This window comes from Cotesia typhae, unplaced genomic scaffold (genome assembly GCF_013202065.1).
Source record: "Cotesia typhae breed Kobodo isofemale line unplaced genomic scaffold, CoteBio_Ctyphae contig_27, whole genome shotgun sequence".
Classification (NCBI taxonomy): domain Eukaryota; kingdom Metazoa; phylum Arthropoda; class Insecta; order Hymenoptera; family Braconidae; genus Cotesia; species Cotesia typhae.
In genome coordinates, this window is record NW_027423733.1 from 2923941 (window position 1) to 2951295 (window position 27355).

Genomic DNA, 27355 nt, shown 5'->3' on the forward strand with positions numbered 1-27355 from the left:
TGCGGTTATCTAGTCTCTCTATCCGCTTGCTCGTGATGGAACTGTTAAAGCTATCCCAATCAACATTTTTAGTAACAAACCTTGGAGTTTGCGGGCATTGTTCCTCGTTGATGTTATTGCTTAGGGTGGTGACAATTACTCGGTGATCGCTTGTTGCCCAGTTATCATGGACTGCCCAGTTTTTGACAAGTGGTAACAGGTTAGTTGTGCAAAGAGTTAGGTCAACATTTGACTCGTGCTGGCTTGATGTATACGTTGAGAAAGGTGATTCAATATCGTTCAGTAGTACTAGTTCTCTGGATAGAATAAATTCTTCCATGGCTTCGCCCAGCCTGTCAGAGCGCCTTCTAATTTGTTCAAATCCTGATTTGGATTTGTCCATCGCATTTTTATCTCATAGGGGTGATCGAGCATTCGAGTCAACCATTATAAGCAGTTTCTCGCCATGGAGTTTTTCCATAACTTTTTGTAATTGATCAAGATGCGGTTCTATGTCTTCACTGTGCTGGAAGTACATGTTGATGAGATATATTCTGCCAATTTGGTGTATTATTTGTGTTACTATGCAGTGTGTAGTGTTCAGGTGTGCTATGTTGAGTACTTCTGTGTTCTTGTTTAATATAGCAGTGCCTGCCATTACTCGGTTGCCTTTTTGTATACTTTCTGTGACTCTTGTGGAGATACCATGGTATTTTTCCCTTGTGACTGTATGGTTCTTGCATAGCAACTACAATTATCCCATGTTTTATTGACATGTCATGTATCTCATCACACACTGTCGCTTTGTTCATCATATTTATTTGTGCAATTTTGAGTTCTATTTGCATTGGATTCGCATCTTGTTTAGGCAGGTAATCAGCTGCAGTGATTATTTGCCTTAGATCTTTCCACGCATCTGGATTGATCATGTTGGCCTGTTTGTTGGTAACTGGTACAGTCGGTAAAGTTGGTTGCTCAAGCACTGTTACCCTGCTAGTTTCATATCATGATTGTACAGCAGTTGATGATTCTGCTAGTGCCTGGTTGAAGCCATTTTGGTATTGGTTTACTGAATGAGTCAGTTCATCAAGCCTTTCTAAGCAAATACGCACTTGTTTGAGATTCCTTAAGAGGATTTGGTTTTGTTTTTTGGTTTTTGAGTTATTATTTTGTTCCATTTTGTTCCCACGAGACAATACATTATAGAGAGAGAGAGAGAGCCTTTTACACCCAGCATTTGTGTTTCTCGAAACCGGAGGTCGCCAACCAGAACCGGCACCGCTACGTTAGAGACAGGGATCTACCCACCCTGCCATTCAGCTCTCACCACGTTAGTACAGCTTAGCTTATGGGGTTAACTCGAGGTTCGAGGGTTCGTTAGGCCCTTATTACAGTGAGGCTGTAATCCTCTGCGATAGTCGATTAGTGTTGAATAAATGTATTCTTCACACATGAAGATATACACGTTAATAAATGCCGAAGCGATTAACACATAGGAGTCATTCAGTCATATACATTGACCCGTGGCTGTGATGCGTTTATGGCTGTAAAGTGTGGTGTTTCTCGCGGAACAGTGGCAGATTGTCGTGGATCGACGGAAACAGGTATTGTGCTCCAGTATCCCTTCACTCTTTTTGACCGCCGAACGTCCGTGTATATTCTAGTCGTGGGTATTCCCTACGATCGAATATACACCCTAGTAGATGAGGTTGCCGAGGAGGGCGGTATCACGCTCACCGAGGTAGTACCTCTTTATCGTGTTGTAGTTGGAGATTACGTCGAGGCATTTCCAAACGTATCTCCATTATCGCGTCTCTTGAACAAAACCTAGGCGGGGTATTTCCTGGATTGGCTTTCCCAGTCGAAGTACTCAGGTGGGTGCGGACAGATCGTGGGTATTCCCTACGTCTCCCGTGACTCTTTTGGCTACAGGGCCTAACTCTGTAGATAGAGGGAAGGGTACAAGTCCGTTAGAATCGAGTAGGGGTTAGTCTATCGTGGAACGCGTCGTGAGTCCCAAGTACATAGGTCGCGGCTCGTCTCTCATAAACACGTGTATAAAGGTTTTATGTATATATTGTTGTATATATATTGTTTATTATCATTTGATTATTATGATTATTATTATTATTATGATTTCTCAATTTGTAAGGTGTGTCTAAGTCGCGAGATTAAAATAACCTTTTTTTTTTATCATTTTTATCTTTAATCACTAATGTTTAATAAAATAACATCTTATTTTATTTGAATTTTTTTGATTGTCGAATAAACCCCAGTCCTATAGTAATAAAAACATGACTCTGATATATTTTAAGATTAAAATTAGTAAAGTTAGCTGTAGTTGTGTGATCCTCCAAACGAACTCTGGGTCCGGCGAGCTGTCCATCCGGAGGAAACTTCGATAAATATTCGGGGTAAGGCCTTCCAGCCTTCCGTCCGCAACGTTACAGGTTAACTTTTGGCACTCGAACAGGGACATTAATAGATAGATATACAATCTTAGTAAGGAATTAAAATTTTTTTTTTATTTTTCTTATTTTACGGATTTTGTAAGTAATAAATTGATTGCCCTCTTTTGAAAACTAAGTTACTCATCAAAAATGTCGGTCAGACATAGTACCCCGGTTAAAACGTCTTTCTTATGGAATTTGAAAAAAGCAGATATTATCGAGGAATTAAAAAAGCATCAGATAGAGTTTGACCCAGCAGCAACGCTGGCAGAATTAAAATTAAAACTACGCGATTTTTTAAAATCTGGTAGCAGAGTAGGTAGTAAAGAGAGTTTAGTAGACAAAGACGAAACAATGACCGACAATACAGATGATAGAAGCGATTTCCCACTTAACATAGATGTACGCGTTTCACGCAAAACAAATTCAACACAGTCAACACCGGTATTATGTAGGTCAGAAGGTAATAAAAACGCAGCGCAGATCTCAGCATCAGCCGAAGATATTAGAAAATTCTACTCTTCCGAGGAGTCGGAAGACGAGGAAGCAACCCTCCGCGAATTAGAGAAAGAAATAGAGGCTCAAGTAAGAAAAGAGGAAGAGTCTTTAGAAAAAGAAAGGTTAGCTCGACAAGAAGCCGAAAAGAGGTTACGAGTAGAATTCGAAAGAAAAGAAGCCGAAGAACGCGAAAGAAAGAAGAAAAATAACAGGAAACGTAAGATAACCGAGTTAAGAGAAAAACTGTTAGGGTTACTAGGGAAACATTCAAAACAAACCACGCAGACACAGACGGAAAGTCCAGAAGAAATGCGTACAAGGATAGAAAAAGAGATAAGAGCAGAATTAGAAAAAGAATACAATTCCAAAAATAGTCAGCAGGTAGTTAGTCAGGCTACAACAAATTATGTACCAATTAGACGCAACGACTTAGATATTCGCGATCAAATCCGAAAATGGGGAGTAGCATTTGACGGGGGTAAGGGTATCTTAGATTTTATTGAAAGGATAGAAGAAATCAGTCTAAGCTACGAGATCGAAAGCGATCAACTAGTTAAATGTATTCCAATTTTATTAAAAGAGAAGGCATTATTATGGTACAGAAATAACAAACGGGAATGGAAAGCGTGGGAAGAATTCGTGAAAGACCTTAAAAGGTTTTACATCCCAGCGGGTGTAGACGTACAATTAGAAGAGATTCGTAATAGAATGCAAGGATTAAAAGAACCCGCAAAAGAATACATTACGAAGCTCCAGATTTTAATGCGCAGACATGGTCACATGAGCGAAAATACGAAAATTGAACGTCTATACCAGAATCTAAGACCAGAATACAAGCGGTACATAAAACGTACAGAGTTCACGAATGTTAATGGTTTAATGTTGCTATGTGACTCCTACGAGCAACTATTGGTACAAGAAGCAGCGTATAAACCTCCAAAAAATCAATCAGTAATGCCAGAAACGCGTTACAGTAGTAGTCAATCGAAGAAATGTAAAGAGAATGAACCCATAGTAATAAATGAATACGATCATCGCTCAGATTGTTGGAGATGTGGGGGAAAAGGACACAGACAGATAGGATGTCCAAATCCCAGAGTGATGATGTGTGTTTTCTGTGGTACAAAAGGGATAAGCCCGCGGAATTGTAACTGTAAACCATCGGGAATCGGTCAGAGGGCTGACACGAGACAGGGGGGTCGGCCCCAAAACCGAGAAGAGAACGAAACAAGTGGTTAGGAACGTCAAAACAACCTGAAAACAAGCCAGTCTTTCGCGAAACCGCAAGGAAAAAGGTGGATCCCTCGAAATCAAAATCAGTCGTTCCGGCAAACACAGAATCCGCATGCATTAAACCAGCAATCCCAGAGTCAACAATCCCATCAACATCTACAGGACCAACCGTCAATGTCTTCAACCGATTCAACGCCGAATCAAAACCAATAGATCCCCGGCCGCATATTGTTGCTCAAGTAGGGGATAAAACGCTATGGTGTCTTGTCGATACGGGGGCAACAAAGTCAGTAATTAGCCAGGAACTATGGGATTACATTAGATCGAAAAATTTATACACTTATCACGTTCCGATTAACCAAACAGCCACGGTCATTGACGGCCACGAAGTACAGTGCGTAGGTCTTACACACGTAAAAATGGAAGTTAAAGATAAGGATCACATATTACCATTCCTTATTATGCCCAAATTTAATAGAGACATCCTACTCGGAGTAGATAACCTAGGGGAAATCAAGTATAGTGTTAAATTGAAGCATAATATTAGTAATACGCAACCAGAAGTAAGCATGTACACATTCGTGGATCCCATATATAAAGCGAAAAACGAGATTCAGGCTGAGTTATGTAAAAATTCAGAGGTCAAAGGACCAACAATGTTAACAAAACACAAAATCAAGGTCAAAGCAGGTATTGAACCGATAAAATTCAGGTATTCACCTCGAAACCCAGCGATGCAGAAAGTGATCGATGATGAGGTAGAGTCAATGTTACAAAAAGGAGTAATAGAGCCGTCAAGTAGTCCATGGAGCTCACCAGTAGTTATGGTGAAGAAAAAGAATAAAAAATATAGATTTTGTATTGATTTTCGCAAAATAAATGAGATATCAGAAAGAGACGCCTACCCACTCCCACAAGTCAACGCTACCCTCGACAAATTACGGAATGTTAAGTATATTTCAATAATCGACTTAGAGAATGGTTATTAGCAGGTGACATTATCCGAAGAAAGTAAACCGATAACCACTTTTACCGTACCGGGTAGGGGGTTATACCAGTTTAAAGTAATGCCATTCGGATTACATTCTGCATCCGCGACGTTTCAACGATTGTTAAATAGTATAATAGGGCCAGAATTAGAGCCATATACATTCGTATATCTTGATGATATCATAGTCATTGGCAATACGTTGGAACATCATATGAAAGTATTAAAAGAAGTCTTTAGACGCCTGAAAGAGGCCAACTTAAAAGTAAATAAAGAAAAAAGCAAATTTTTAGAAACGGAATTAATTTACTTAGGTCATGTAATAAACGGTGACGGGATTAGAACAGATGAAGAAAAAGTTAGGGCAATAAATGAGTTGAAAACACCCATTTGTATTAAAGAAATACGACAGTTCATCGGGATGGTGTCCTGGTATAGTAGATTTATCCCTAACTGTGCCGATCTGACGAAACCGCTAATCGCTCTATTACAAAAACGTAAGAAATGGCAGTGAGGAGAGAGAGAACAAACAGCATTTAACGAGTTGAAGAATCGATTAAAAACTGCTCCTGTTTTGATACCACCAGATTTTAATAAGCCATTCAAATTACAGACTGACGCAAGTAAAGAAGGTTTAGGTACTGTGTTAACCCAAGAGTCAGAGGGTGAGGAACACGTGATAGCATATGCGAGTAGATCTTTAAATAAAAGTGAAGTTAATTACACAGTAACTGAGAAAGAATGCTTAGCAGTAGTGTGGGGCATACAGAAAATGCGCCCATACTTAGAAGGATATACTTTTACCGTGATCACCGATCACCAGAGTTTAAAATGGCTAACGACACTGGAGAGCCCAGCAGGTCGAGTAGCCAGATGGAGTTTATACTTACAACAATTCGACTTTGTTATTGAGTATAAAAAGGGTAAATTAAATAAAGTAGCTGACGCGTTATCTCGAAGCAATGAAGGACAAACCGAAGAAGAAAATGAAAACCTACACGAGACCATAGTGATGGCTTTCTCAGAGGTTAAAGATAAATGGTACGCCCGGGTCATTGAGGGAGTAACGAATAATCCAGAAAAATACCCTTTATTTTGTTTGAAAAACGGTAACTCGTACAGATACGTACACCACAGCCTAAATTACGCGGATCGTTGGGATGTGTGGAAGTTATGCGTTCCGGAAAATTTAAGAGTTAAAGTCATGTACGAAAATCATGACCTACCTACAACAGGACATCTTGGAATCACAAAAACAATTAACAGGATTGCGAGAACTTATTATTGGCCGCAGATGTATCAAGACATCGGGAAATACGTATGTAGTTGTAAGAAATGTCAGGAGTACAAACCTGCACAAACACTGAGTCCAGGCAAAATGGGCACAGTGAATGCTACGCGCCCGTGGGAAGTAGTCTCGGTCGATATAATAGGTCCAAAACCTAGATCCTCAAATGGAATGTGCTATGTATTAGTTCTTCAAGATAAGTTTACTAAATGGGTGGAAATACAGCCGATGAGGCAAGCAAAAGCAGAAACCGTAGTAAAAATTCTGAAGGAGAGAGTCATATTGCGTTTCGGTCGAGTCAGAGTCGTCATGTCCGATAACGGCAGCCAATTTATTAGTAAAGAATTTACGTCACTATTAAAAGAATATGGAGTCGAACACCTACGAACACCACCTTATTCACCACAATGTAACCCGGTGGAAAGAATGAATAAAGTAGTAGGTACAATGATATCACAATTCATAAAAAAGAATCAAAAGTCATGGGACAAATTGTTACCAGAGTTATCTTTCGCGATTAACACATCCAAACACGAATCAACGCAATTCACGCCCGCGTACTTAAATTACGGACGTGAACTGTCACCCCCAAACGCTCTACGCGACAGATTAGAAAAAGGGCAACCAATTGCAGGGTATAATCATAAAGATAATCTCAGTAAACTAGCAGAAGCGATGGATTTAGTTCGTCTAAACTTAGCCAAAGCATTTTCAAAACAGAGTTACCATTATGATCAAAGACATAATTGTTGGGAACCCAAGATAGGTGATCTAGTCGCAAAAAGAAAGCATCATTTGTCATCAGCTGTAGATAAATTCTCAGCAAAACTTGCGAATAAGTATACGGGTGGTTTTATAGTTCAAAGGGTCATCAGCCCGAATGTATTCGAAGTAACCAAAGATGAGGAATCACACGTAGTACATATAAAGGATCTCAAACCGTTCGTTGAACGAGAGACTCCATTGATTATTTTAGATTCATTTGAAAGCGATTTTTAAGCGCTTAGACACAACCATTTTTTGTTAATAATTATCTCGTATTTTTCTTATTATTGCTTGTATTATTGTGTGTTTCGCTTTTCTTTGATTTAAAATACGAAACAGCATAATGAACAGAGAAAATTCACCAACGGAGGCCAAAGGAGGATCATTAGAGGAGGAGATGAGGGCTTTAGAAGCAGTGGTCGGTATCGCAGGAAGCGACGAATCAGTTAATAAAAAGAAAGAAAACGGGAAGAAGAAAAATTTGAAACAAGAATTGGCGAATCACAAATGGGAGCAGCAGAAACAAATCCTCAAACGCCGCGTCAACCAGCGTCTTGAGGAACATAAATGCAAGAGGTCAGTTAAAACCCAGAATTTAGCGCAAACTATCGCGCGGTTACAGCAGATAGCCGAGGACCGAAAGGCCCCAAAAGAGCCGAAAGTGAGTGAATCTGCCCCAGCCAAGAATAAAGATTTCACCCGTCATGCTACCATCGTCCAAACAGACCGAAGGCGCGACAAATGTGCTCTCCAACCCGTGTCCGCAGCACCGGTCCAGAAACGATCGGTTGGTAAACCGATTAATGAGGCTGCATCAGGGAAGAAGGCGATTTTAATCCATAATCCGCCTCTACCATCAAGAACTAAACGATCCGCCAAATTGTTGAAAGAGGTAAATCCAGGACGCATCGAGCACACTCAATCATCTGTTCAAATGCAGGATGTCACGGAACTAGTAGCCAAAGTTGAAGTGATGGAGGTTGATCCACTTAGTCAGTTGTCAGTAAAGGAAGTTGCTGTCTTTTCGCTTAGTAAACCCATTCTAAATTTACTACCTCGATCGGGTTTAGTAATGGGCGTTATACCCACGCAACGGTTCCAAGAAGCTAGAACTTATGAACCGACTCCATTAAGTGCTCCACATCGAATGAATCCACCAGTAATTCCTCCATCAATTATTATTGATTCGGATCCGAGACCACCAACACTGTGTAGCAAGAAACGGAAAAGAAAGCCTCATTCCAACCGTCAAAAGCGCCACATCCGAGTGAGGGAAGATGGTGTACTAATCCAGTCGTACCTCAGAAGAGATGGTACTCTAGTGGAGTACGAAAATGGCCCAAGTAAGCAGCAGACGACAGAAGGAATTCAGCTTAAGGAAACCGTAGTCCCAAAAACTGCGTAGAGTTTATATTTTTTTTTATTATTATTATTTATTTTATTTTGTATTTTGTATTTTCCTTTTATTCTATTTATTGTTCTTCGCGTGTTTAACATAAGAAGCAAGAAAAAAATATCTCATGTACCTGTACTTTAGATGTTAAGTATCGTGATATACTAAGAGTATTACCTTACTGTAAAATATAAGATGATGAGAGATTAACAGCTAAATCTAAGTTAAAAACAAAAAAAAAGGAAAGGGTCATGTGATATTAAATTAGTTATTATAATAAAGAATTTTGACAACGAACGAAAAATTGATTTACCCCAGTCATTATTAATATAGTAAAGAAAAAGTTCGAAAAAAGGTTCACAGCCTTTTTCTTTCTTAAGAAAGGGGGGTGTGGCGAGCACGTAATTTTCTATTATTTAATAAAAGTTTAGTTATTATTTTAAACGTTGTGAGAGAAAAAGAAATATATATATTTTATCTATTTTTAAATAAAAGAGAGAGAAGGATAAAAAGACGAGCCATGAGCGACCAGAGAGACCAGCGTACCGAACGAAAGGGAAGAGGAAGGATCAAGAAGAGTAGGGATAAGAGCTGGCGCGCGCGCGCCACTGTTAGAGAGAGAAAGCGAAAATTAATTCACTACCTGCCGCTAGGTGTCGCAATTAGGGTTCGCGCCGTCCCAAGGTGGAGCGGCTCACCAAGTACTTAAGAGCGATTTCTTCGGCCGGTTTGGTCATTCTAACTTGAGCTGTGAAGTGTGGTGTTTTTCGCTGAACAGTGGCAGAGTGTCGTGGATCGACGGAAACAAGTATTGTGCTCCAGTATCCCTTCACTCTTTTTGACCGCCGAATGTCCGTGTATATTCTAGTCGTGGGTATTCCCTGCGATCGAATATACACCCTAGTAGATGAGGTTGCCGAGGAGGGCGGTATCACGCTCACCGAGGTAGTACCTCTTTATCGTGTTGTAGCTGGAGATTACGTCGAGGCATTTCCAGACGTATCTCCATTATCGCGTCTCTTGACCAAAACCTAGGCGGGGTATTTCCTGGATTGGCTTTCCCAGTCGAAGTACTCAGGTGGGTGCGGACAGATCGTGGGTATTCCCTACGTCTCCCGTGACTCTTTTGGCTACAGGGCCTAACTCTGTAGATAGAGGGAAGGGTACAAGTCCGTTAGAATCGAGTAGGGGTTAGTCTATCGTGGAACGCGTCGTGAGTCCCAAGTACATAGGTCGCGGCTCGTCTCTCATAAACACGTGTATAAAGGTTTTATGTATATATTGTTGTATATATATTGTTTATTATCATTTGATTATTATTATTATTATTATTATTATTATTATTATGAGTTCTCAATTTGTAAGGTGTGTCTAAGTTGCGAGATTAAAATAACCTTTTTTTTTTTATCACTTTTATCTTTAATCACTAATGTTTAATAAAATAACATCTTATTTTATTTGAATTATTTTTGATTGTCGAATAAACCCCAGTCCTATAGTAATAAAAACATGACTCTGATATATTTTAAGATTAAAATTAGTAAAGTTAGCTGTAGTTGTGTGATCCTCCAAACGAACTCTGGGTCTGGCGAGCTGTCCATCCGGAGGAAACTTCGATAAATATTCGGGGTGAGGCCTTCCAGCCTTCCGCAACGTTACAAAGTATTCCTGTCAGAGCGATCTACTAGATGGATCTAGTAAGAATCAAACAGTTACTTAAGTGGGGATAGCTACAGTAGATACGGTTGATTCGTTCGTGAGTTATCATTGACGAAAAAAATAAAAAAAAATTGATTTTTTCGAATTACACCGGAATTCAGGTTTGATCAATTTGTGTTTAAAGGTATATCATAGAATTCGTAAAACTGCGTTGAATGCTGCCAACCGCGTGAAAATCGATTCATTCATTCAGAAATTATTGCGGCTTGAAAATTCAAAAAATTTTGTTTCATTAAACGTCTATCAAACTTTTGAGCTCGAAGAGCTCAAAAACTGAGTACAGCTAATTCTTTGAGCTCAGAGAGCTCAAAACAATACAAATTATATTTTTGAGTTCGAAGAGCTCAATAACGTGATAAGTGCAGTTTTAAATGCTTAGGTATATGGAATTAGCGGGAGGTTGCTGGGATGGCCTTTAGGGTCAACCGTTTTCCTAATGTTTTGCTTCAATTTGATCCTTTTTTTTTCTTTGATTTTTTTTTTATCTGTTCTGCAATTATTATTCTATATTTCAAAAATTATATCTCGCTACATTTAGCTGACTTATCTTATCTTCAAATAAATCGACCATTTTCTTCTTGTACTCAATGTCTAATTCAATGTTTTATTCATTTATTTATTATATTTATTGATTTTACTACATACCAAGGCGAAAGCCGAGTGGCAAAGATACAAAACAATTTTACAGTCACACAAGTACTATGATATATTTATATATCGTCAATTAAATAAATTTAGAAACACAAAAACCAGTAAATAAATTTTAATACATCGTTTAGAATAATTAAAGAAAAAAAATATTTTATGTTTTTATTTTATGCAATTTAAGCGATTGTATGTCAAATCCCACCTTTCGAATTATTACAATAAAGTCTATCGAAGTTAAAAATTACTATTCCGTCTGAATTATCGTTGTGAGAACGAATCAAAAGATGATGGTATCGATCTGGTTCTGTAAATGTCGGTTATAACTTTCGCCGACCACAGCTTAGGTATTCTTGGACGTTCTGGATCCGTAAAATTTACCGAAAAAAGTCCGTATCGGTGCTCATAACCTTGTGTCCACTCAAAAATATCGAAAAGTGTCCAAGTAAAATATCCTTGAATGTTAAAACCTTCTTTCACAAGCTTGAGAACTTCTTTAAGATGATAGTAGAAAAATTGACCTCTATCAATGTCATCCAGTTGACCTTCATCTCGGTAGCCATTTTCACCGATTACTATTGTTGGCGTATTATACTTTGCAGTTATGCGACGAATAATCGCTGAAAGACCCCATGGATGACACTGAAACAGATATATACTTTAATATCAAATCATGAAAAAGATCATAAATAATTAATTTAAGGGATCAATTTCGTTTGTAACTTTTGAAAAAATCATTTTTGCACGAATTTGCATGACATATGCGAAGCATCAGATAGTGCTTCACGATCAAATAATTTGTTTTAGCTCGGTTTCGTAACTACTTAATTAATTACACGATTGGTAATCCACGTAGTCCAATTAATTTGCGCATTAATCGATAGATAATTTAATAGAGCCCCGCTGCGTTAAACGAAGTTTCCGCTTTACGCCTTTGTCGGGGAAAAAAATAGTATACACTCCTCGGGAAGTAAATAAGAAAGCCTCAGATCACATGTTTGTTGACCTCGGCTTCGCCTCGGCCAATAATTGCATGTGATCTGAGACATTTCTTACTTTTCTTCCCTAGGGGTGTAATATACTATTTTACGATGCTTATGCGAATGTGCGAGTGAAAGAAAATCAAATTTTTAAACAGACTGAAAAGATTTTGTACAATGCCGGCATCGCTAATTGACTTTAGGTAAGGTTTTTTTTAATTAAAAAAAACAATGAACGCGTTTAACACATTTAAGAGTGTATGTGTTGAACTGAATAAACCTTATCTCAATATCTATAATAGTTTTTGTGTGAAAAACTGAATATTTGCTTTTTTTCAAGCTCCAGAACCACAATGATCCCTTAACCAACATAATATCATCTTCACATACTCTTTCGATACTGCATTTGTTATTTCCAGTTTCATAAACACTAGTCAGCATCTGCATTATTATACCGATATCTGCATCGTGAGAAACAATGGGTTTTGTATCATCAGCTGAAAATTTCTTGACTTCCAAGCCATGGTAGTAATTGACAGACAGTATATCAACTGAATTCCTAATCAATGCAATTTCTTCTTTTGTAAATTCTGGTAAACGCGAACGAGAATAGCCTTGATGTGAACTTTGTCGAGCAATTCTATCTTTTACGAACTCTGAATAGTCGCCTTCATTCGAAAATAACGGATGCAAAAGCCATCCATCTTGAAATTTCAGCATCTGCTCACCTAGCTCTAATTCGTTTATATCTTCCGGATTTTTAGGGACTGGCCATGTAAGTGCAAAAGCTATAATTATTTTACCTAAGGAACATTTTATTTGATTTGTTAATACGTCTTCATCTTTCTTGATAAAAAATTATAAGCCGTAAAAAATTGATAAACCTTGTTGTTTTTCACGAAATTTTTCATTGTACATCTTGTAAGTTTTTGCGTGAGCCAACAATGAATGATGAAGGCAAAAATATTCACCGATACCTGATTGATTAACTAGAGGCGCATAAGATCCTTGGTAACCCATGACACAATTAAAACCTGGCTCATTAAATGTCGACCAATATTTAACCTAAAAATTTGATAATATTTGATTTTAAAACTGAATAAAAGTTATAGTATCTCGATTCGTATCTTTATTCTAACGATATTTTCCTTTCCGTGTACTTAATTATAAATATCTCTGAAACTGTGAGGTAGTTGTCAATGAAATTATTTTAAAAAAATTGTTTAGTTGATAGTTAACATTAATCTAGTTTTCTAAGAAGATCTTCAGAAAAGTATCTGAGATATAAAAATATTTGTAGGTAAACTTTTCGATATCCCACATACCATTCTGTATAAGATCATTCAAAAACTCAAACTTTGAAATTAAATATCTCTGAAACTAGATGGTCAAAAATTTTCATTTTGCGTCAATCAATGTAGAATTATATGAATATTAATCTGCTATAATTAAAAAAATTAGAAAAACGGTTGACCTTAAAGGCCATCCCTGCAACTTCCCGCTTATTCTTAAGTTTTCAAAATTTCACTTCTTACGTTTCTGAGCTCTACGAGCTCTAAAATATAATTTTCGAGTCATTTTGAACTCTCCAAGCTCAAAAATCTAATAGAAGTTTGATAAAACACTATATTTGGAATTTTCAAACCGCAATAACTTTTGAATAAATGAACCAATTTTCACGCGGTTGGCGGCATTCAACGCAATTTTTTAAGCTTTGTGATGTCTTTTCAAGTTCAAATAAATTAAACTAGAAATTTCGAAGTAATTGCAAAAAAACACTTTTTTCGGTTTTCTGTCGACAAAGATAACTCACAAATGAATCAGTAGGTTTTGATCGGGCTGGTAACGATCGATGTGGTTTTTTGATGTTACGAGCCGATTAGTTTTTGGAATTGATCAGTAGAGTCGTTTAAAAGTCATTTCAAAAAAACCACATTTGAAATAAAATTTTATTGTAGTTTTTTTGAGATTTCTCAAAATCTACTGATCCGAATCGATTCAAACTATATTCAAAATTGAAGTTTGGTCAAGCCCTTTCGAATGGCGCCAATCGCGATGGAATCGATCAAGCCGCTCCAAAATTATAAGAGGGTCACACACACACACACACACACACACACACACACACACACACACACACGCACATCACGAAAAAATTCGGGGAAGCTTATAGGCCCTTAAAACGTCGAGATTTGATGAAAATTCGATTTTCGGAAAACGGGGTGAAAACAATAACTTCTCGATTTTTGAAAATCTTCGATTTTCTTAGCGGAAAGTTAAAAAAATCCTAAGAAAACAACTCTGGCGAGGGTACTACCTTAAAGTAGACTATATGTTTGAAACGAACTTAACGGCGTACGGCAGCACTGCCAGTGCTCACTACTTGTTGATAAATGAAATTTTTTAAAATAATTATCAGCAGTAAAATTTTATTGCGTAGTATTCAACTTAAATAATCAATTCACATGTAATATAAAATTTTATCATTCGAGAGAGGTCGTTAAAATTTCTACTTGCTTATTGAAATAGACGTAATTATCAATTTATTTTGGCAAACTGACAATGATTTAATCTCAATTTAATGCTCACACACACTCTCATACTTACAAAAGTTGCTTATTCCTACGATACCCTCATAAGGAGCGTCTATATCGCAGTTTCTATCATAGTTTCTTATTCCTGACAGTACCCTCATATGGAGCGTCTATACTGCAGTTTCTATAAAAGTTTCTTATTCCTACGATACCCTCATATGGAGCGTCTATATCGTAGTTTCTATCATAGGTTCTTATTCCTGACAGTACCCTCATAAGGAGCGTCTATACTGCAGTTTCTAACTAAGTCGCGCTGTCCACAGGACCCTCACTCTCTAAGACTCTAGATATGCCCTGGGTGGTCGCCCGGACCCCTGCCCAAGGTACATACCGTCCTTAGCCCTTTCGCTGTCCACAGGACCCTCACTACGGGACTAAGGAACCTGAAGTCGACTAGGACAGAGGAGGATACCATGACACTAGTCGACAACCTGCTAATTCTAACCTCCTCGACAGCCCGTGAACGAGGAGTATATACTGTAAAATATTTTCCACACACACACACACAATTCTCAATAAAACAATTTATCTAATACGCACTTGACTCTAATTTACAATTACTTTAAAATCCAAAATACTCTTTACAACATAACTTTCTGAGAATCAAACTTCCCGGTCCCTAACTTGACTTCGATAAATAATTTTATTTAAATCCTGGTTGCTTAATTATTAATATCACAGTAGCGTTTTATTCAACCAAAATGTTCGATTAATTAAAATTTACTCGAATTCAAACTGCCTGAATAATCGGCTTATGTCTATTTTGAATTTCAGTCAAGATTTGAGACTTAGTCTTCAACTTGGTAAAAATTTCCCAAGGCTAAATTTTATGTTGATTAATTTTGAAATCATCGTACTGGAATTTGACAAATTTATTTATCGAAGTTTATTGAACAAATTTTCTTTTGTCGATAGTTTTCTATTGTAATTTTGTTTTATAAATTAATTTACTATTTAACAATTTTAATATTCTAAATTAAGGAATTTGTGTCTATGATAATTTTACTTTATAATTTTTGATAATTTTCCAAAAATAAATTTTAATTATTAATTTTAATTTTCCATTTTAATTTAAATTTTAATTCATTTTTACTTGTTGATTTTATTGGTCAATTTTGATCTAATTTGAACAATTTTCTAATTTTAGTTTCCTTTAGTTTTATTTTAATTTCCAATTTGTAATAATTTAATCGACAGAATATCGCTTATATAAATGACGCAGTTAACTCAAAATTGTAGATATCAAAATTTCTGATTTGTAAATTTTGATCTTACTTTATTTGACCAATTTTATAATAATATTAATTCTAAGTTTAACCTCTTTTATTTTTAATTTAAAATTTTTCCAACGTATTGAATTTTCTATCTGTTCAAATTTTATTTTAACTAATTTTAACCTCGACTTATAATTTAGATGTTTTAATTAATTCGAATAATTAATTAACTAATCAAGTAGGGTGATTGGAAGACGGAACCTGGCCTGTGCCTAGAGTTTCCGGGGACAACGCAATAATTTCCCGAGGTTAAACTCTTTGTTGTTCTCGTTGACTTCTAATAGAGGTAACTTTGTCAGCCAAAATCACGGTGTTCTCGGTACTCGGGTTCACTGCGTCGCAGCTCGGGATATTTAGCAATATTTTATCTGGAAATTCAGGATAGTTAGAACAGTTTTATTGGATAATTAGGCTGGCTAAATGCCTAGCAGTAATTATCAATTTTATAAGTTAAAATAATCGCTCTGAAGGTTCCACAGGAATCTCAGAGGAATATAAATATTTACCTGGTATTTCCAAAATCTCGTGTTGGTTGCTCGGGCTCCGGCTTCACAATGTCGTTTTTCCGTTCGGCAACTTCACTCGTCCCTCGTGTGGGATTATCCCCATCCGCGGAACACTTATTTTCTAGGCCCCGGAACTTATGTAAATTTTATTTCTACTGCGCGAGCATCCTAGACCACAGCGCTCCGTGATCCGTCGATAACTAACCGCGGCTAGGGTGAGGACCTTCAACGGGTAATGAAGGAGCCCCGTGACAATTCATATTCCGAATTAAATACCCAGAAAATTTTGAAAATTTAGATTATTGTTATCATATACTAGAATTCAAATTTGCGCGCGCAAGTGCGCGCCTTACTATAGCGTTTGCATATATTTTCATGCTCATGATATATTCGACCAATCACGTTACGAATAGTTTGATGCCACATACATTTCATCTCAATTTTATTTTTAGGTGGTTAAAAACAGTTAATTCTAAGTGCACATAATTACATGAAACTTTTTTAATAGAAATCAAGAGATTACCTTATCACCAAATGATCTAAATAAAATTTCGGCATAGTCAAGATACCAATTTACAAACAACGGATTAGCTAAACCACCCAATTCCTGTAGTCTTATCGGCAAGTCCCAGTGATACATGTTAATATACGGAGTAATATTTCTACTCAATATTTCATCAATAACGTCATGATAGTGCTGGATTCCATCATAATTGATTTCGTTGTTGAACCCATTTGGTAAAATTCGTGGCCATGATATTGATATTTTGAAAGCATTGGCCTGAAAATTTAAATTCGTTTTTTTTTTTTTTTTTTTTTTTTTTTTTTTAATTGTTTTGATTAGCTATGCAGAAAACTCACACAGTAAAAAATTTTGCCGTAAACTATTTGACAGTTTTATTAATTCTCTTCAATTAACAAAATAAGTGTGAAGTATTTAACACAAATTTTTTTAGCGCATTGATGCAAAATTTTTTACTGTGCATTATTTACAATAATAAAAATTATTAAATTTACTCCAATTTTTTCAACAAGGTCGACGTCAGTTTTGTACAAGTAATAAGAATTTGCTGCAACATCAGCATTAGCCTTCCCCCACACGATATCTGGTTTTTCGTGAATCAAGACATCCCAAATAGACTCGCCTTTGTCTTTATAATATGACATAAGAATAAATTTTTCATGATAACTTACGTTTATAAAATATTTAAAAATTCTATTACTCACTCGATACGTTCCAAGCACCTTCACTCTGGAAAGCAGACGTTCCAACACCGAGTACAAAATCATCTGGAAATTTATCATCATTACAACTTGACAAATTCGGTAACGAAAGAAATATAGCGAAATAAAAAAGTTTAATTTTTTTCCGGAAATCAAAAGATAGTGTTTTCTCTACTCGTAAGCACATCTTATAAGATTATGTGAATAGTTCAATGTTAAGGAGTATGACTGATGTCAAGTTTTTAAAATGAAAATTAGCAATCATAAAAATTAATAGTAATCTACATTGAAGTGTTGATAACGTATAAGTTGAACGTTGAAATTAGTGATAGCTTCTCTATCATGGAAGAGTCTTTCATTGGTATGTAAATATAATAAAAAGAGGGAAAAATAATCTATTAATATTACATTCATCGAGAATAAGTTTATTTTTACAAGTTAATACAAAAAATTCCGCTAATAAATAAACAGATATTGCCGTCGGAGATTTCAATTTTGCATCTTAAGCCTTACTTTAGATGAAACATGAGAAAAATAAATTTTATCAACGTATAATTATAGAAATTTATTCAGTAAATCAGTTTATTTCTGAATAATTATTAAAAAGACAAAAAAATCTGGTATGAAAATTAGCTGAATCGGCCGAATAGTTTAGAAATAAGAAAATTTTTAAATAAATAAATAAGAAAAGAGGTATTATGGAAGTGGTTAAAGTGACTGAATCAAGCAGTGTAGTTTTACTTCATAATCTGCCTGTAGTTTTATATTTTATACTGAAATCAACATACCATGAGATTTTAAATATTCTTTTCTAAGGAAATATACTTCCCTGTTACGTCTTGAGTGACGCAATGGTAATATTATATTGCCGAACTTCCGAACTGAGAGATAGCTACTTTAAACCTTCGTTCAAGGTGGCGAGGAATTACTCGTCAGGATATTTCTTTAACTAATCGAGTTTTTATTAAAATTCTTGTTTAAATAAATTAAATTTTGCATCAGATTTGCGGTTTGAGATTACAATCTTGAATCCCGGAATAAAAATAACTCGAAGTCTGATGAGATTTTAGTTTTTGATAATTCGTTTTCAATAATGAAAATTTAAATAGAAGATCGATTTTGCTACAAATCTTATCATGCTAGTAAAAACGTTATTCGGCAACATCCGACATGGAAAGTAGATTTCATAAAACAAATTATCATCTTATCCCAATAAGTTTCGTCTGACATTGAATGAAATGTTTCTTGACTTTCTTCAACTCCTTCGTCCATCTTGTAACGGGTCCGTTTTGACGTTTTCTTATTTTTCACCAAATCTCCGGCTCGACATTTGCTCGCCGAAGTCCAGGGTCTTTTCAGGGATAGCTTATATAATTTATAAATGAAATTTGAGCCTAAATGTAATTGATACACTATTTATTTTTATTTAAAACAACAAATATCAAAAACTTAAGTGATCCACAGATTCGGTAGAATCTGGTGCCAAGTTCCGTTCAAAAATTCCGTTGTAAACGGAGCGCCAGACTACCGACTGTGTTTACTGTAAGCATCACGTTTTTTAGAGGTTGCAAATTTATCCGGAGGCACGATAGTGCCTCAAGCCAAGTACACGTTCAACAACACACATAAAATGTGTGTGAACGTGTAGGCGTGAGGCTACAGTGCCTCTATTCTCGAGTCAGATGTCAACATAACCTCATCATATTTTCAACTCGATTTATTTTATTACTACGTCCATATCAACACTTGACACTCGCTTTAAATATTTTAATTATTAGTCCTTTTTGTAAAACACCAAAATTTATATTGTTTATTTCATTATTTAACGTTATCCTAATTTATAAAATTTTCGCTCCTCCGTTTTTCGATTCTACGAGAGATTTTACTAATTTCGGTCGAATTTTTTATTTCGAAGTTGGTACAGTTTAGTTCGATGCGGATAGTACATGTTTAGTATCAGAGTTAGTCCGTTTCCATTTGGCGTCTGAGATTCTCTGCGGATAGTTACTCTGCTCTAGATTTTTAAGTTTTTAAGTTGGTACAATTAAATGTTCTAAGGAAAGTATACTATGTATAGTATCAGAGTCATTCCATTTCCATTGGACGTCTGACAAAATAGGCGGTTAATTCAAATTTAAAATCATTTACTATTTAATTTCGTACATTCGTTAAATAATTATATATAACTTTATTTTATTTGATTTTTCATTATTATTTTATTATTATTATTATAACAATAATAATAATATTATTAATTATTATTCTTTTTGTTTTAAAAAGCATGTGAAACTTTTAGTTATTTATAAAAATTTATATTTTTATTTCAATAAGCGCGCGAAAATTCAAATGTCAATCAAAATTTTATTATTATAATTATAACATATTATTACTCCAAAAAAGATGCGAAAATTAGAATATAGTTGTAATAATAATAATAATAATAATGATAATAATAATTAATAAATATTTGTTATAAATATATAGCTTGGATTGTTTTCATTTCTTTTCCGGCTATACACAGTTCATATACTGTGATGCCCCTAAATGCATCCAGCAGGTGACACTACTTGTCAGAAAGGCGCGAACTTGAATCGTTTAAAATATTTCATTAAATTTCAATCCAAGTTTGTAGTACTTGTGCATAATTTCTTTTACATGTCTGGCTGTAAGCTGTATTGCCTTTAGATTCACCCGGCAGGACTGACAAATTAAGCGGTTAATTCAAATTTAAATTCATTTACTATTTAATTTCGTACATTCGTTAAATAATTAAATATAACTTTGTTTTATTTAATTTTTCATTATTATTTTATTATTATTATTATAACAATAATAATAATATTAGTAATTATTATTCTTTTTGTTTTAAAAAGCATGTGAAACTTTTAGTTATTTGTAAAAATTTATATTTTTATTTCAATAAGCGCGCGAAAATTCAAATGTCAATCAAAATTTTATTATTATAATTATAACATATTATTACTCCAAAAAAGATGCGAAAATTAGAATATAGTTGTAATAATAATAATAATAATGATAATAATAATTAATAAATATTTGTTATAAATATATAGCTTGGATTGTTTTCATTTCTTTTCCGGCTATACACAGTTCATATACTGTGATGCGCCTAAATGCATCCAGCAGGTGACACTACTTGTCAGAAAGGCGCGAATTTGAATCGTTTAAAATATTTCATTAAATTTCAATCCAAGTTTGTAGTACTTATGCATAATTTCTATTACATGTCTAGCTGTAAGCTGTATTGCCTCTAGATTCACCCAGCAGGACTGACAAATTAAGCGATTAATTCAAATTTAAATTAATTTACTATTCAATTTCAGGTATTCGTAAAATAATTAAATATAACTTTATTTTATTTAATTTTCCATCATTATTTTATCATTCACATTATTTGTATATTATTATAATAATAATAATTATTATTATTATTATTTAATTAATTACAAAACTGGCTCTCAGTAGAAGTAATATTGAGTAGATGCAACGCAATGTGAATTATTATAATTTTTATTTTAAAAAAACGCGCGAAACATTAAATTTAAAAATTCAATTAAAATTTTATTATTATTATTATAACAATAATAATAATATTAGTAATTATTATTCTTTTTATTTTAAAAAGCATGTGAAACTTTTAGTTATTTATAAAAATTTTCCTTTTTATTTCAAAAAGCGCGCGTAAATTCAAATTTCAAAGTTTCAATCAAAATTTTATTATCATAATTATAACATATTATTATTCCAGTAAAGAAGCGAAAACCAGAATATATATTATTATTCTAAAAAAAAAAGCGAAAATCAAAATATTCATATGTTGACAATAATAATCATAATAATAATAATATTGATATTATTTTCCATGATATCAATGAATTAATAATGAAAATAATGCTAATAATAATATTTATCATTATTAAATTAAAATTATTGCTATTATTATCAAGTTATTGAGCATTAGAGTATGGAATTTAAGTCAACTATTTCCTTAATAAAAATTTTTAACTTCCCGCTCAAATTTAATTTTCATTGCCATGTTATCTGAAGGAGTCTTAAAATAATTAAATGAAACATTTTCATTTTATTTCACATTTGATTATTAATATTATAATTGTTTTTATTTTTATTATTATTGACTAAAACTATTATTATTGATATCTCTTCTTTATTAATGCGAATCTCACAATCTCGGAATGTTCGGAAATTGTATTCTGGAGGGGAAACCTAAGACAGGTTTTCCGTTATTATGTACTATTTCACTAGGTGGCAGTGAACTCAATCAGCTGTTAAAATATACCAAGATCATAAAGCAACAAATGTCTGGAATTGTTTCTGATAATAATTTAACTATTTGATTCATTAAATTATTAACGTTGGACGATTAATAAATTAATTTCTTTATTTATTAACGTTGAACGATTAATCCGGAGGCACTGTCGTGCCTCAAGCCAAGTACACGTTCAACAACACACATAAAATGTGTGTGAATGTGTAGGCGTAAAGCTACAGTGCCTCTATTCTCGAGTCAGACGTCAACATAACCTCACTCTATTTTCAACTTGATTTATTTTATTACTATATACATGTCAACACTTGTCACGCGCTTTGAATAGTTTAATTATTAGTTCTTTCGATAAAACAGCAATAATTATATAGTTTTTTTCCTTTTTTAGCGTTATCTTAATTTATAATATTTTCGCTCCCCCGTTTTTCGATACTACGAGAGATTTTACTAATTTCGGTCGAGATTTTAATTTAGAAGTTGGTACTGTTCAATTTTCTGCGAATAGTATACCACTTCGAGTATGAGAGTTAGTTCGTTTCCATTTGACGCCTGAGATCCTCTCCGGATAGTTACTCTGCTCCAGATTTTTTATTTTCAAGTTGGTACATTTCATTTTGTTAGAATAGTATACTACTGTATAGTATCAGAGTTGTTCCATTCCCATTGAAAGTTTGATAAAATAGGCGGTTAATTCAAATCTAGTCTATCTAAAATTGTAATTTTATTCTATTTAACGTTTGATTTTCATGATTCTTTTTATTGTTATTATTAATATTATTGTTATCATTATTTAAAGTTGTTATAATAATGAATATTTTTTGTAGATATTTTATGTAAATGTATATAGTGTGAATCGTTTTCATTACTTTCTCAGCTTTGAACTGGGATACTTCTAAATGTATCCAGTAGGTGTCACTATGTGCCAGAAAGGCGCGAATTTGAATTCATTTTAAATATTATATTAAAATTAATTCAAATTTATTGTACTCATACATAATCCTAATATATGCCCAGCTGTAAGCTGTATTGCTTCTAGATGCACCTGGCATGTCTGAAAAATTAAGCTGTTATTTTGAATTTAAATTCATTGACTATTTCTTTACATGTATTTGTAAAATAATTAACACAACTTTATTTTAGAAAACTTTTTATTATTTTATTTTTTTTAATACTTGTATATTTCTGTTTTTATCATAATTATTGTTATAGAGATATTATTATTATTATTATTATTATTATTATTATTATTATTATTGTTATAGTTATGAAGATTATTATTTAATTAATCTAACATCCGGCCCTCAGTCGAAGGAATTTTGAGTAAACACATCGCGAAGACTAATATAAATTATTGTAGTTATAATTTCAAAAAACGCCGGAAATTTTAAAGTTAAAAATTCATATGAAATTTTATTATTATCATTGCAATAATAATAATAGCAATTATAATTCTTCCTGTTTAGAAGAGGATGCTAAATTATTAGTTATTAAGAAAATTATTCATTCTTATTCCAAATAGCGCGCGAAAATTCAATTTTCAAAATTTCAATCAAAATTTTATTATTATATTTATAACCTTATTCCTTGAAGGGGAAGGATGCTATACTAAAATAATAATTATTATTTGTTAATACCGATGTACATACACTATTTGTATGACTTGTATCGTTATAAGTCGACTAAAATTACGTACAGTAAGTCATTTAAGTGTTTCCAGGTACAAATCAAAATTTACTATCAATTTTAAATCACATTATTTTGTTTCGTTTGCTGATAAGACTATTGATTTCTCGAGTGTTAATTTGAATAATAATATGATTAAGACAATGAATTATGAAAAATTGCCGCAGTTAACAAACGATGGAAATTATCATGCGCAACAATTACTGGCTACCATTAATGATATCGAGTATAGATTATATATACCAAGCACGAAAAGCTTGCAAAATATTGTACGGTGAATTATTACATGGTGAATAATATGATGATCAGTAAGTAATTTTTTCTCGACTTTTGTTTTTTTCCTTTGATGTAATTATTATCATTCTCTCTTTACAGTGAAGTACAACGAGAATAAGAGCGTAAAAGATGTGATTGTAACAAAAATGCGAGATATTATGTATGTAACAACTATTTGTTAGTAAATTATGAATATAACCCTCTACTAAGCCTGCCTATGTATATGGTTGATAAATCCATTTTTTTCAGTCTCTACAAGGGACAAATTTTAAATACTCTGTGAGAATGTAAAAAACGAAAGAACAAATGCAACGTTTTTTATGAAATATGTAATTTCTGTATTTCTAAATGGCGGAAATTGTAATTAAGAAAAAATTTCAATGTAAATATAATTTCTAAAAAAAATCTTAAATTTACTTTGATGATTTTTTTAACTATCCGTTAAGAAAATCAAAGATTTTCAAAAATCGTGAAGTCATTGGTTTTACCTCGTGTTTCGAAAATCGAGTGCTCATCACGTCAAAAGGAGAAATTTTCACAAAAAGATGTAAAATCCGAACAAAAACAGTTCCACTGTAAAAAATTACGCCAAGTACACGTTCACAACTCTTGATTTACAAAAATGCCAAGGAGAAATTATCATTTTACAAAAAGATGTAAAATAAAAAAAAAACAGACCAAGTAGCCGTTATGATCTTTCATAATTGAAAAAATTTTGTGATAAATTTAACAAATAAAAACAATTTTTTAGACGTACTTGGCGTGCGTCATTGAGTACCCAAAATTTTTTCATTTATGACAACTGAGCCAGAGAACTGATATGAAAAGCGATTTTACGGACAATTCTTTCAGCCCTTCCTCACCAAGTCATTAACCCTACTGATGATCATTTTGATGCAACCATATGAATCGATAACAATTGAAATTCATGCTTGTTTTCATTATTTCATGGATAAGATTGATATTTGTACAACTAAATAGCTTCCGAGCATTTCGTTCAGATCGAGAAAAAATGAATAAGTTTATTAATTGAATGAAATGTTAATTAAATTGACTTCATTAGAAAATATAGCATTAATAAATGTTTAAGAAACACCGGAGCTCTATTTTAAAGTATGATTTATTTCTACTATAAATTAAAAAAAAAATAGGATTTTATCACGAAATTTGATCATTAATTTACTAAGCAGTTTTTATAATTAATTCAGTAATCATTTTTCTTGCCACCAGTATATTTTGAACTTCCGCTAAGAAAATTGAAAATTTTTTCAAGGTCACAGAAAACTTACATGAGTATCCCCACAAGGGTGTCATTGTGTGTCACTGTGTGTCACTGTGTGTCACTGTGTGTGTGTGTGTGTGTGTGTGTGTGTGTGTGTGTGTGTGTGTGTGTGTGTGTGTGTGTGTGTGTGTGTGTGTGTGTGTGTGTAAACCTCTCATAACTTATGAACGACTTTACCGATTTCATCGTGGTTGGCCCATTTGAAAAAACATGAACGAACTTGGTTTTTGAATACAATTTTACCGATTCCGATAGATGAATTTCAAGATATCTCAAAAAACCGTGAAAAAATTTCAGAAAAATTTTTGTTTTCAAGTTGCTTTTTGGAATAACTTTTAAACGGCTGAGTCGATTATCTCCAAAAACTAATCAGCTCTTGATCTTGAAAAATCACGTCAATTGCCGCTTGACCAGTCAAAATCGGTTAATTCGTTCAAAAGATATCGTGAACGAAAGAAAACCGAAAAAGTGTTTTTTCGGAAGTACTCCTAAATTTTAACGTTCGATCAATGCGAACTTAAAAATTCTTTACGGGGCTTAAAAAACGGCGTTGAATGCTGCCAGCCACTTGAAAATCAGTTCATTCATTGGAAAGTTATTAAAAGTTGTACATTAAAAATGATGTTTAATCAAACTTCTATCAGACATGCAGTAATGCTGTGAAGAGGGAAAGAACAGGAGATAAAGTGATTATTGAACTACTGATATTTGACATCAATGAGTTACCTGAGGGGTATTATCACGTTATCACGATTCATCTGAAAAAATTTTGGGTACTCAATGACGCACGCCAAGTACGTCTAAAAAATTGTTTTTATTTGTTAAATTTATCACAAAATTTTTTCAATTATGAAAGATCATAACGGCTACTTGGTCTGTTTTTTTTTTATTTTACATCTTTTTGTAAAATGATAATTTCTCCTTGGCATTTTTGTAAATCAAGAGTTGTGAACGTGTACTTGGCGTAATTTTTTACAGTGGAACTGTTTTTGTTCGGATTTGTAATTCTACGGTCCTTTCTTTCCTTAAATTTGTATTATAACCGTAGTTCATACCTTATTTTCCTGATATTAATTGATTATATCCAATTATAACAATTAATCTGCTTAATATTATTAAATTTAATCAGCACAAACTATAGCAACGCAAAAATTTCGATCCTGATTTTTTTTCAATGGGCAAGGTGATCTGCCACAGACTAAATAATTCGAGAATGCATAGTAATCCTTCGATAGATGGGAAACTACAGTTAAAAAAAAATATTTCGCAGCTTGAATCTACACTCGCCAGGGTGCACTGGAATTCTTTCTACATATACTGTAGCTTCAAGTAAACTCCAATCTTGAAGGGACTCACACACATATGTTCTAATGAACTACGGTGATTCGCTTACAATTACCTTCTTATTTAATTGCTTTGATTTACTTTAAACTTTTAGCGAGAAAGTATTAATAAATTCAAATTGAATGTGCCTAAAGGTACGGCAAATGAACGATACGGCTCCGGATGTGTACGGAGCAATATAAATTCCAGGAAATTCAAATTTTACTCGAAAAACTTCGCATGTATACGGAGCCGTATAATAATAATAATGATAATAGTAACGATAATACTGAAAATAATAATAATGGTAATACTAAATTAATGACAAAAATAATAGGAATAAAAATATTTATCTCCATTCTTATCATGATTGTTATTAAATCATTAATCATTGAATTATTAAATTCAAAGTTACTTAATTTTCTTTTAAAATTTATCTGAAATGGAAAGCTTCTAATTGATAATTTAGTTCATCAATATAAACTATTCTTCATTTCATACTTATATTTTTTCGTGAAATAAGTTTATATTTTATTTTGAATGATAAGTATTCTTCTTATCACAGAAATAAAAAATGAAAAATAAAAAATTATCTTTTTATTACAAAAATATAAAAATTAAATTCATCTTTTCATTTTTCCATAGCAAAAGGGCTAGGGAGAAATTTTTTTATGAAAAAATGATTTATTTTTATAAATCAGAATTATTTCGATTCAGACAACGTTGAATATAACTGTTTAAATTAAATTTTTTTATTCAAAAATCTCTGCATAGAAACACTTCTTAACTAAAAATCTAATTTCCAATGTTTCATATTTTTAGACTACACTTAAAAATCAGTGTGATATTTTTAGTCGCTTTCAGATGTCACTACCTACGTTGTCATCCACAGATTCGGTAGTGTTATGTCGGACTCAACGTCCGACATTGTTATTTTATAACAAATAAA

The 27355-nt window shown here is 33.5% G+C and overlaps 1 protein-coding gene across 1 annotated transcript; it reads right to left on the reverse strand.

Moving 5' to 3' along the window:
* Positions 1 to 9365: 9365 nt before the first annotated feature.
* Positions 9366 to 17812, reverse strand: LOC141525745 (myrosinase 1-like). The gene is made up of 6 exons (XM_074240353.1): positions 17540 to 17812; positions 17330 to 17463; positions 16836 to 17093; positions 12823 to 13003; positions 12329 to 12741; positions 9366 to 11600 (listed from the first exon to the last, which is right to left on the reverse strand). The coding sequence occupies exons 1-6, from the start codon at positions 17721 to 17723 to the stop codon at positions 11220 to 11222; spliced, it is 1551 nt and encodes a 516-aa protein (XP_074096454.1). The 5' UTR covers positions 17724 to 17812; the 3' UTR covers positions 9366 to 11219.
* Between the last annotated feature and the right edge of the window lie 9543 nt (positions 17813 to 27355).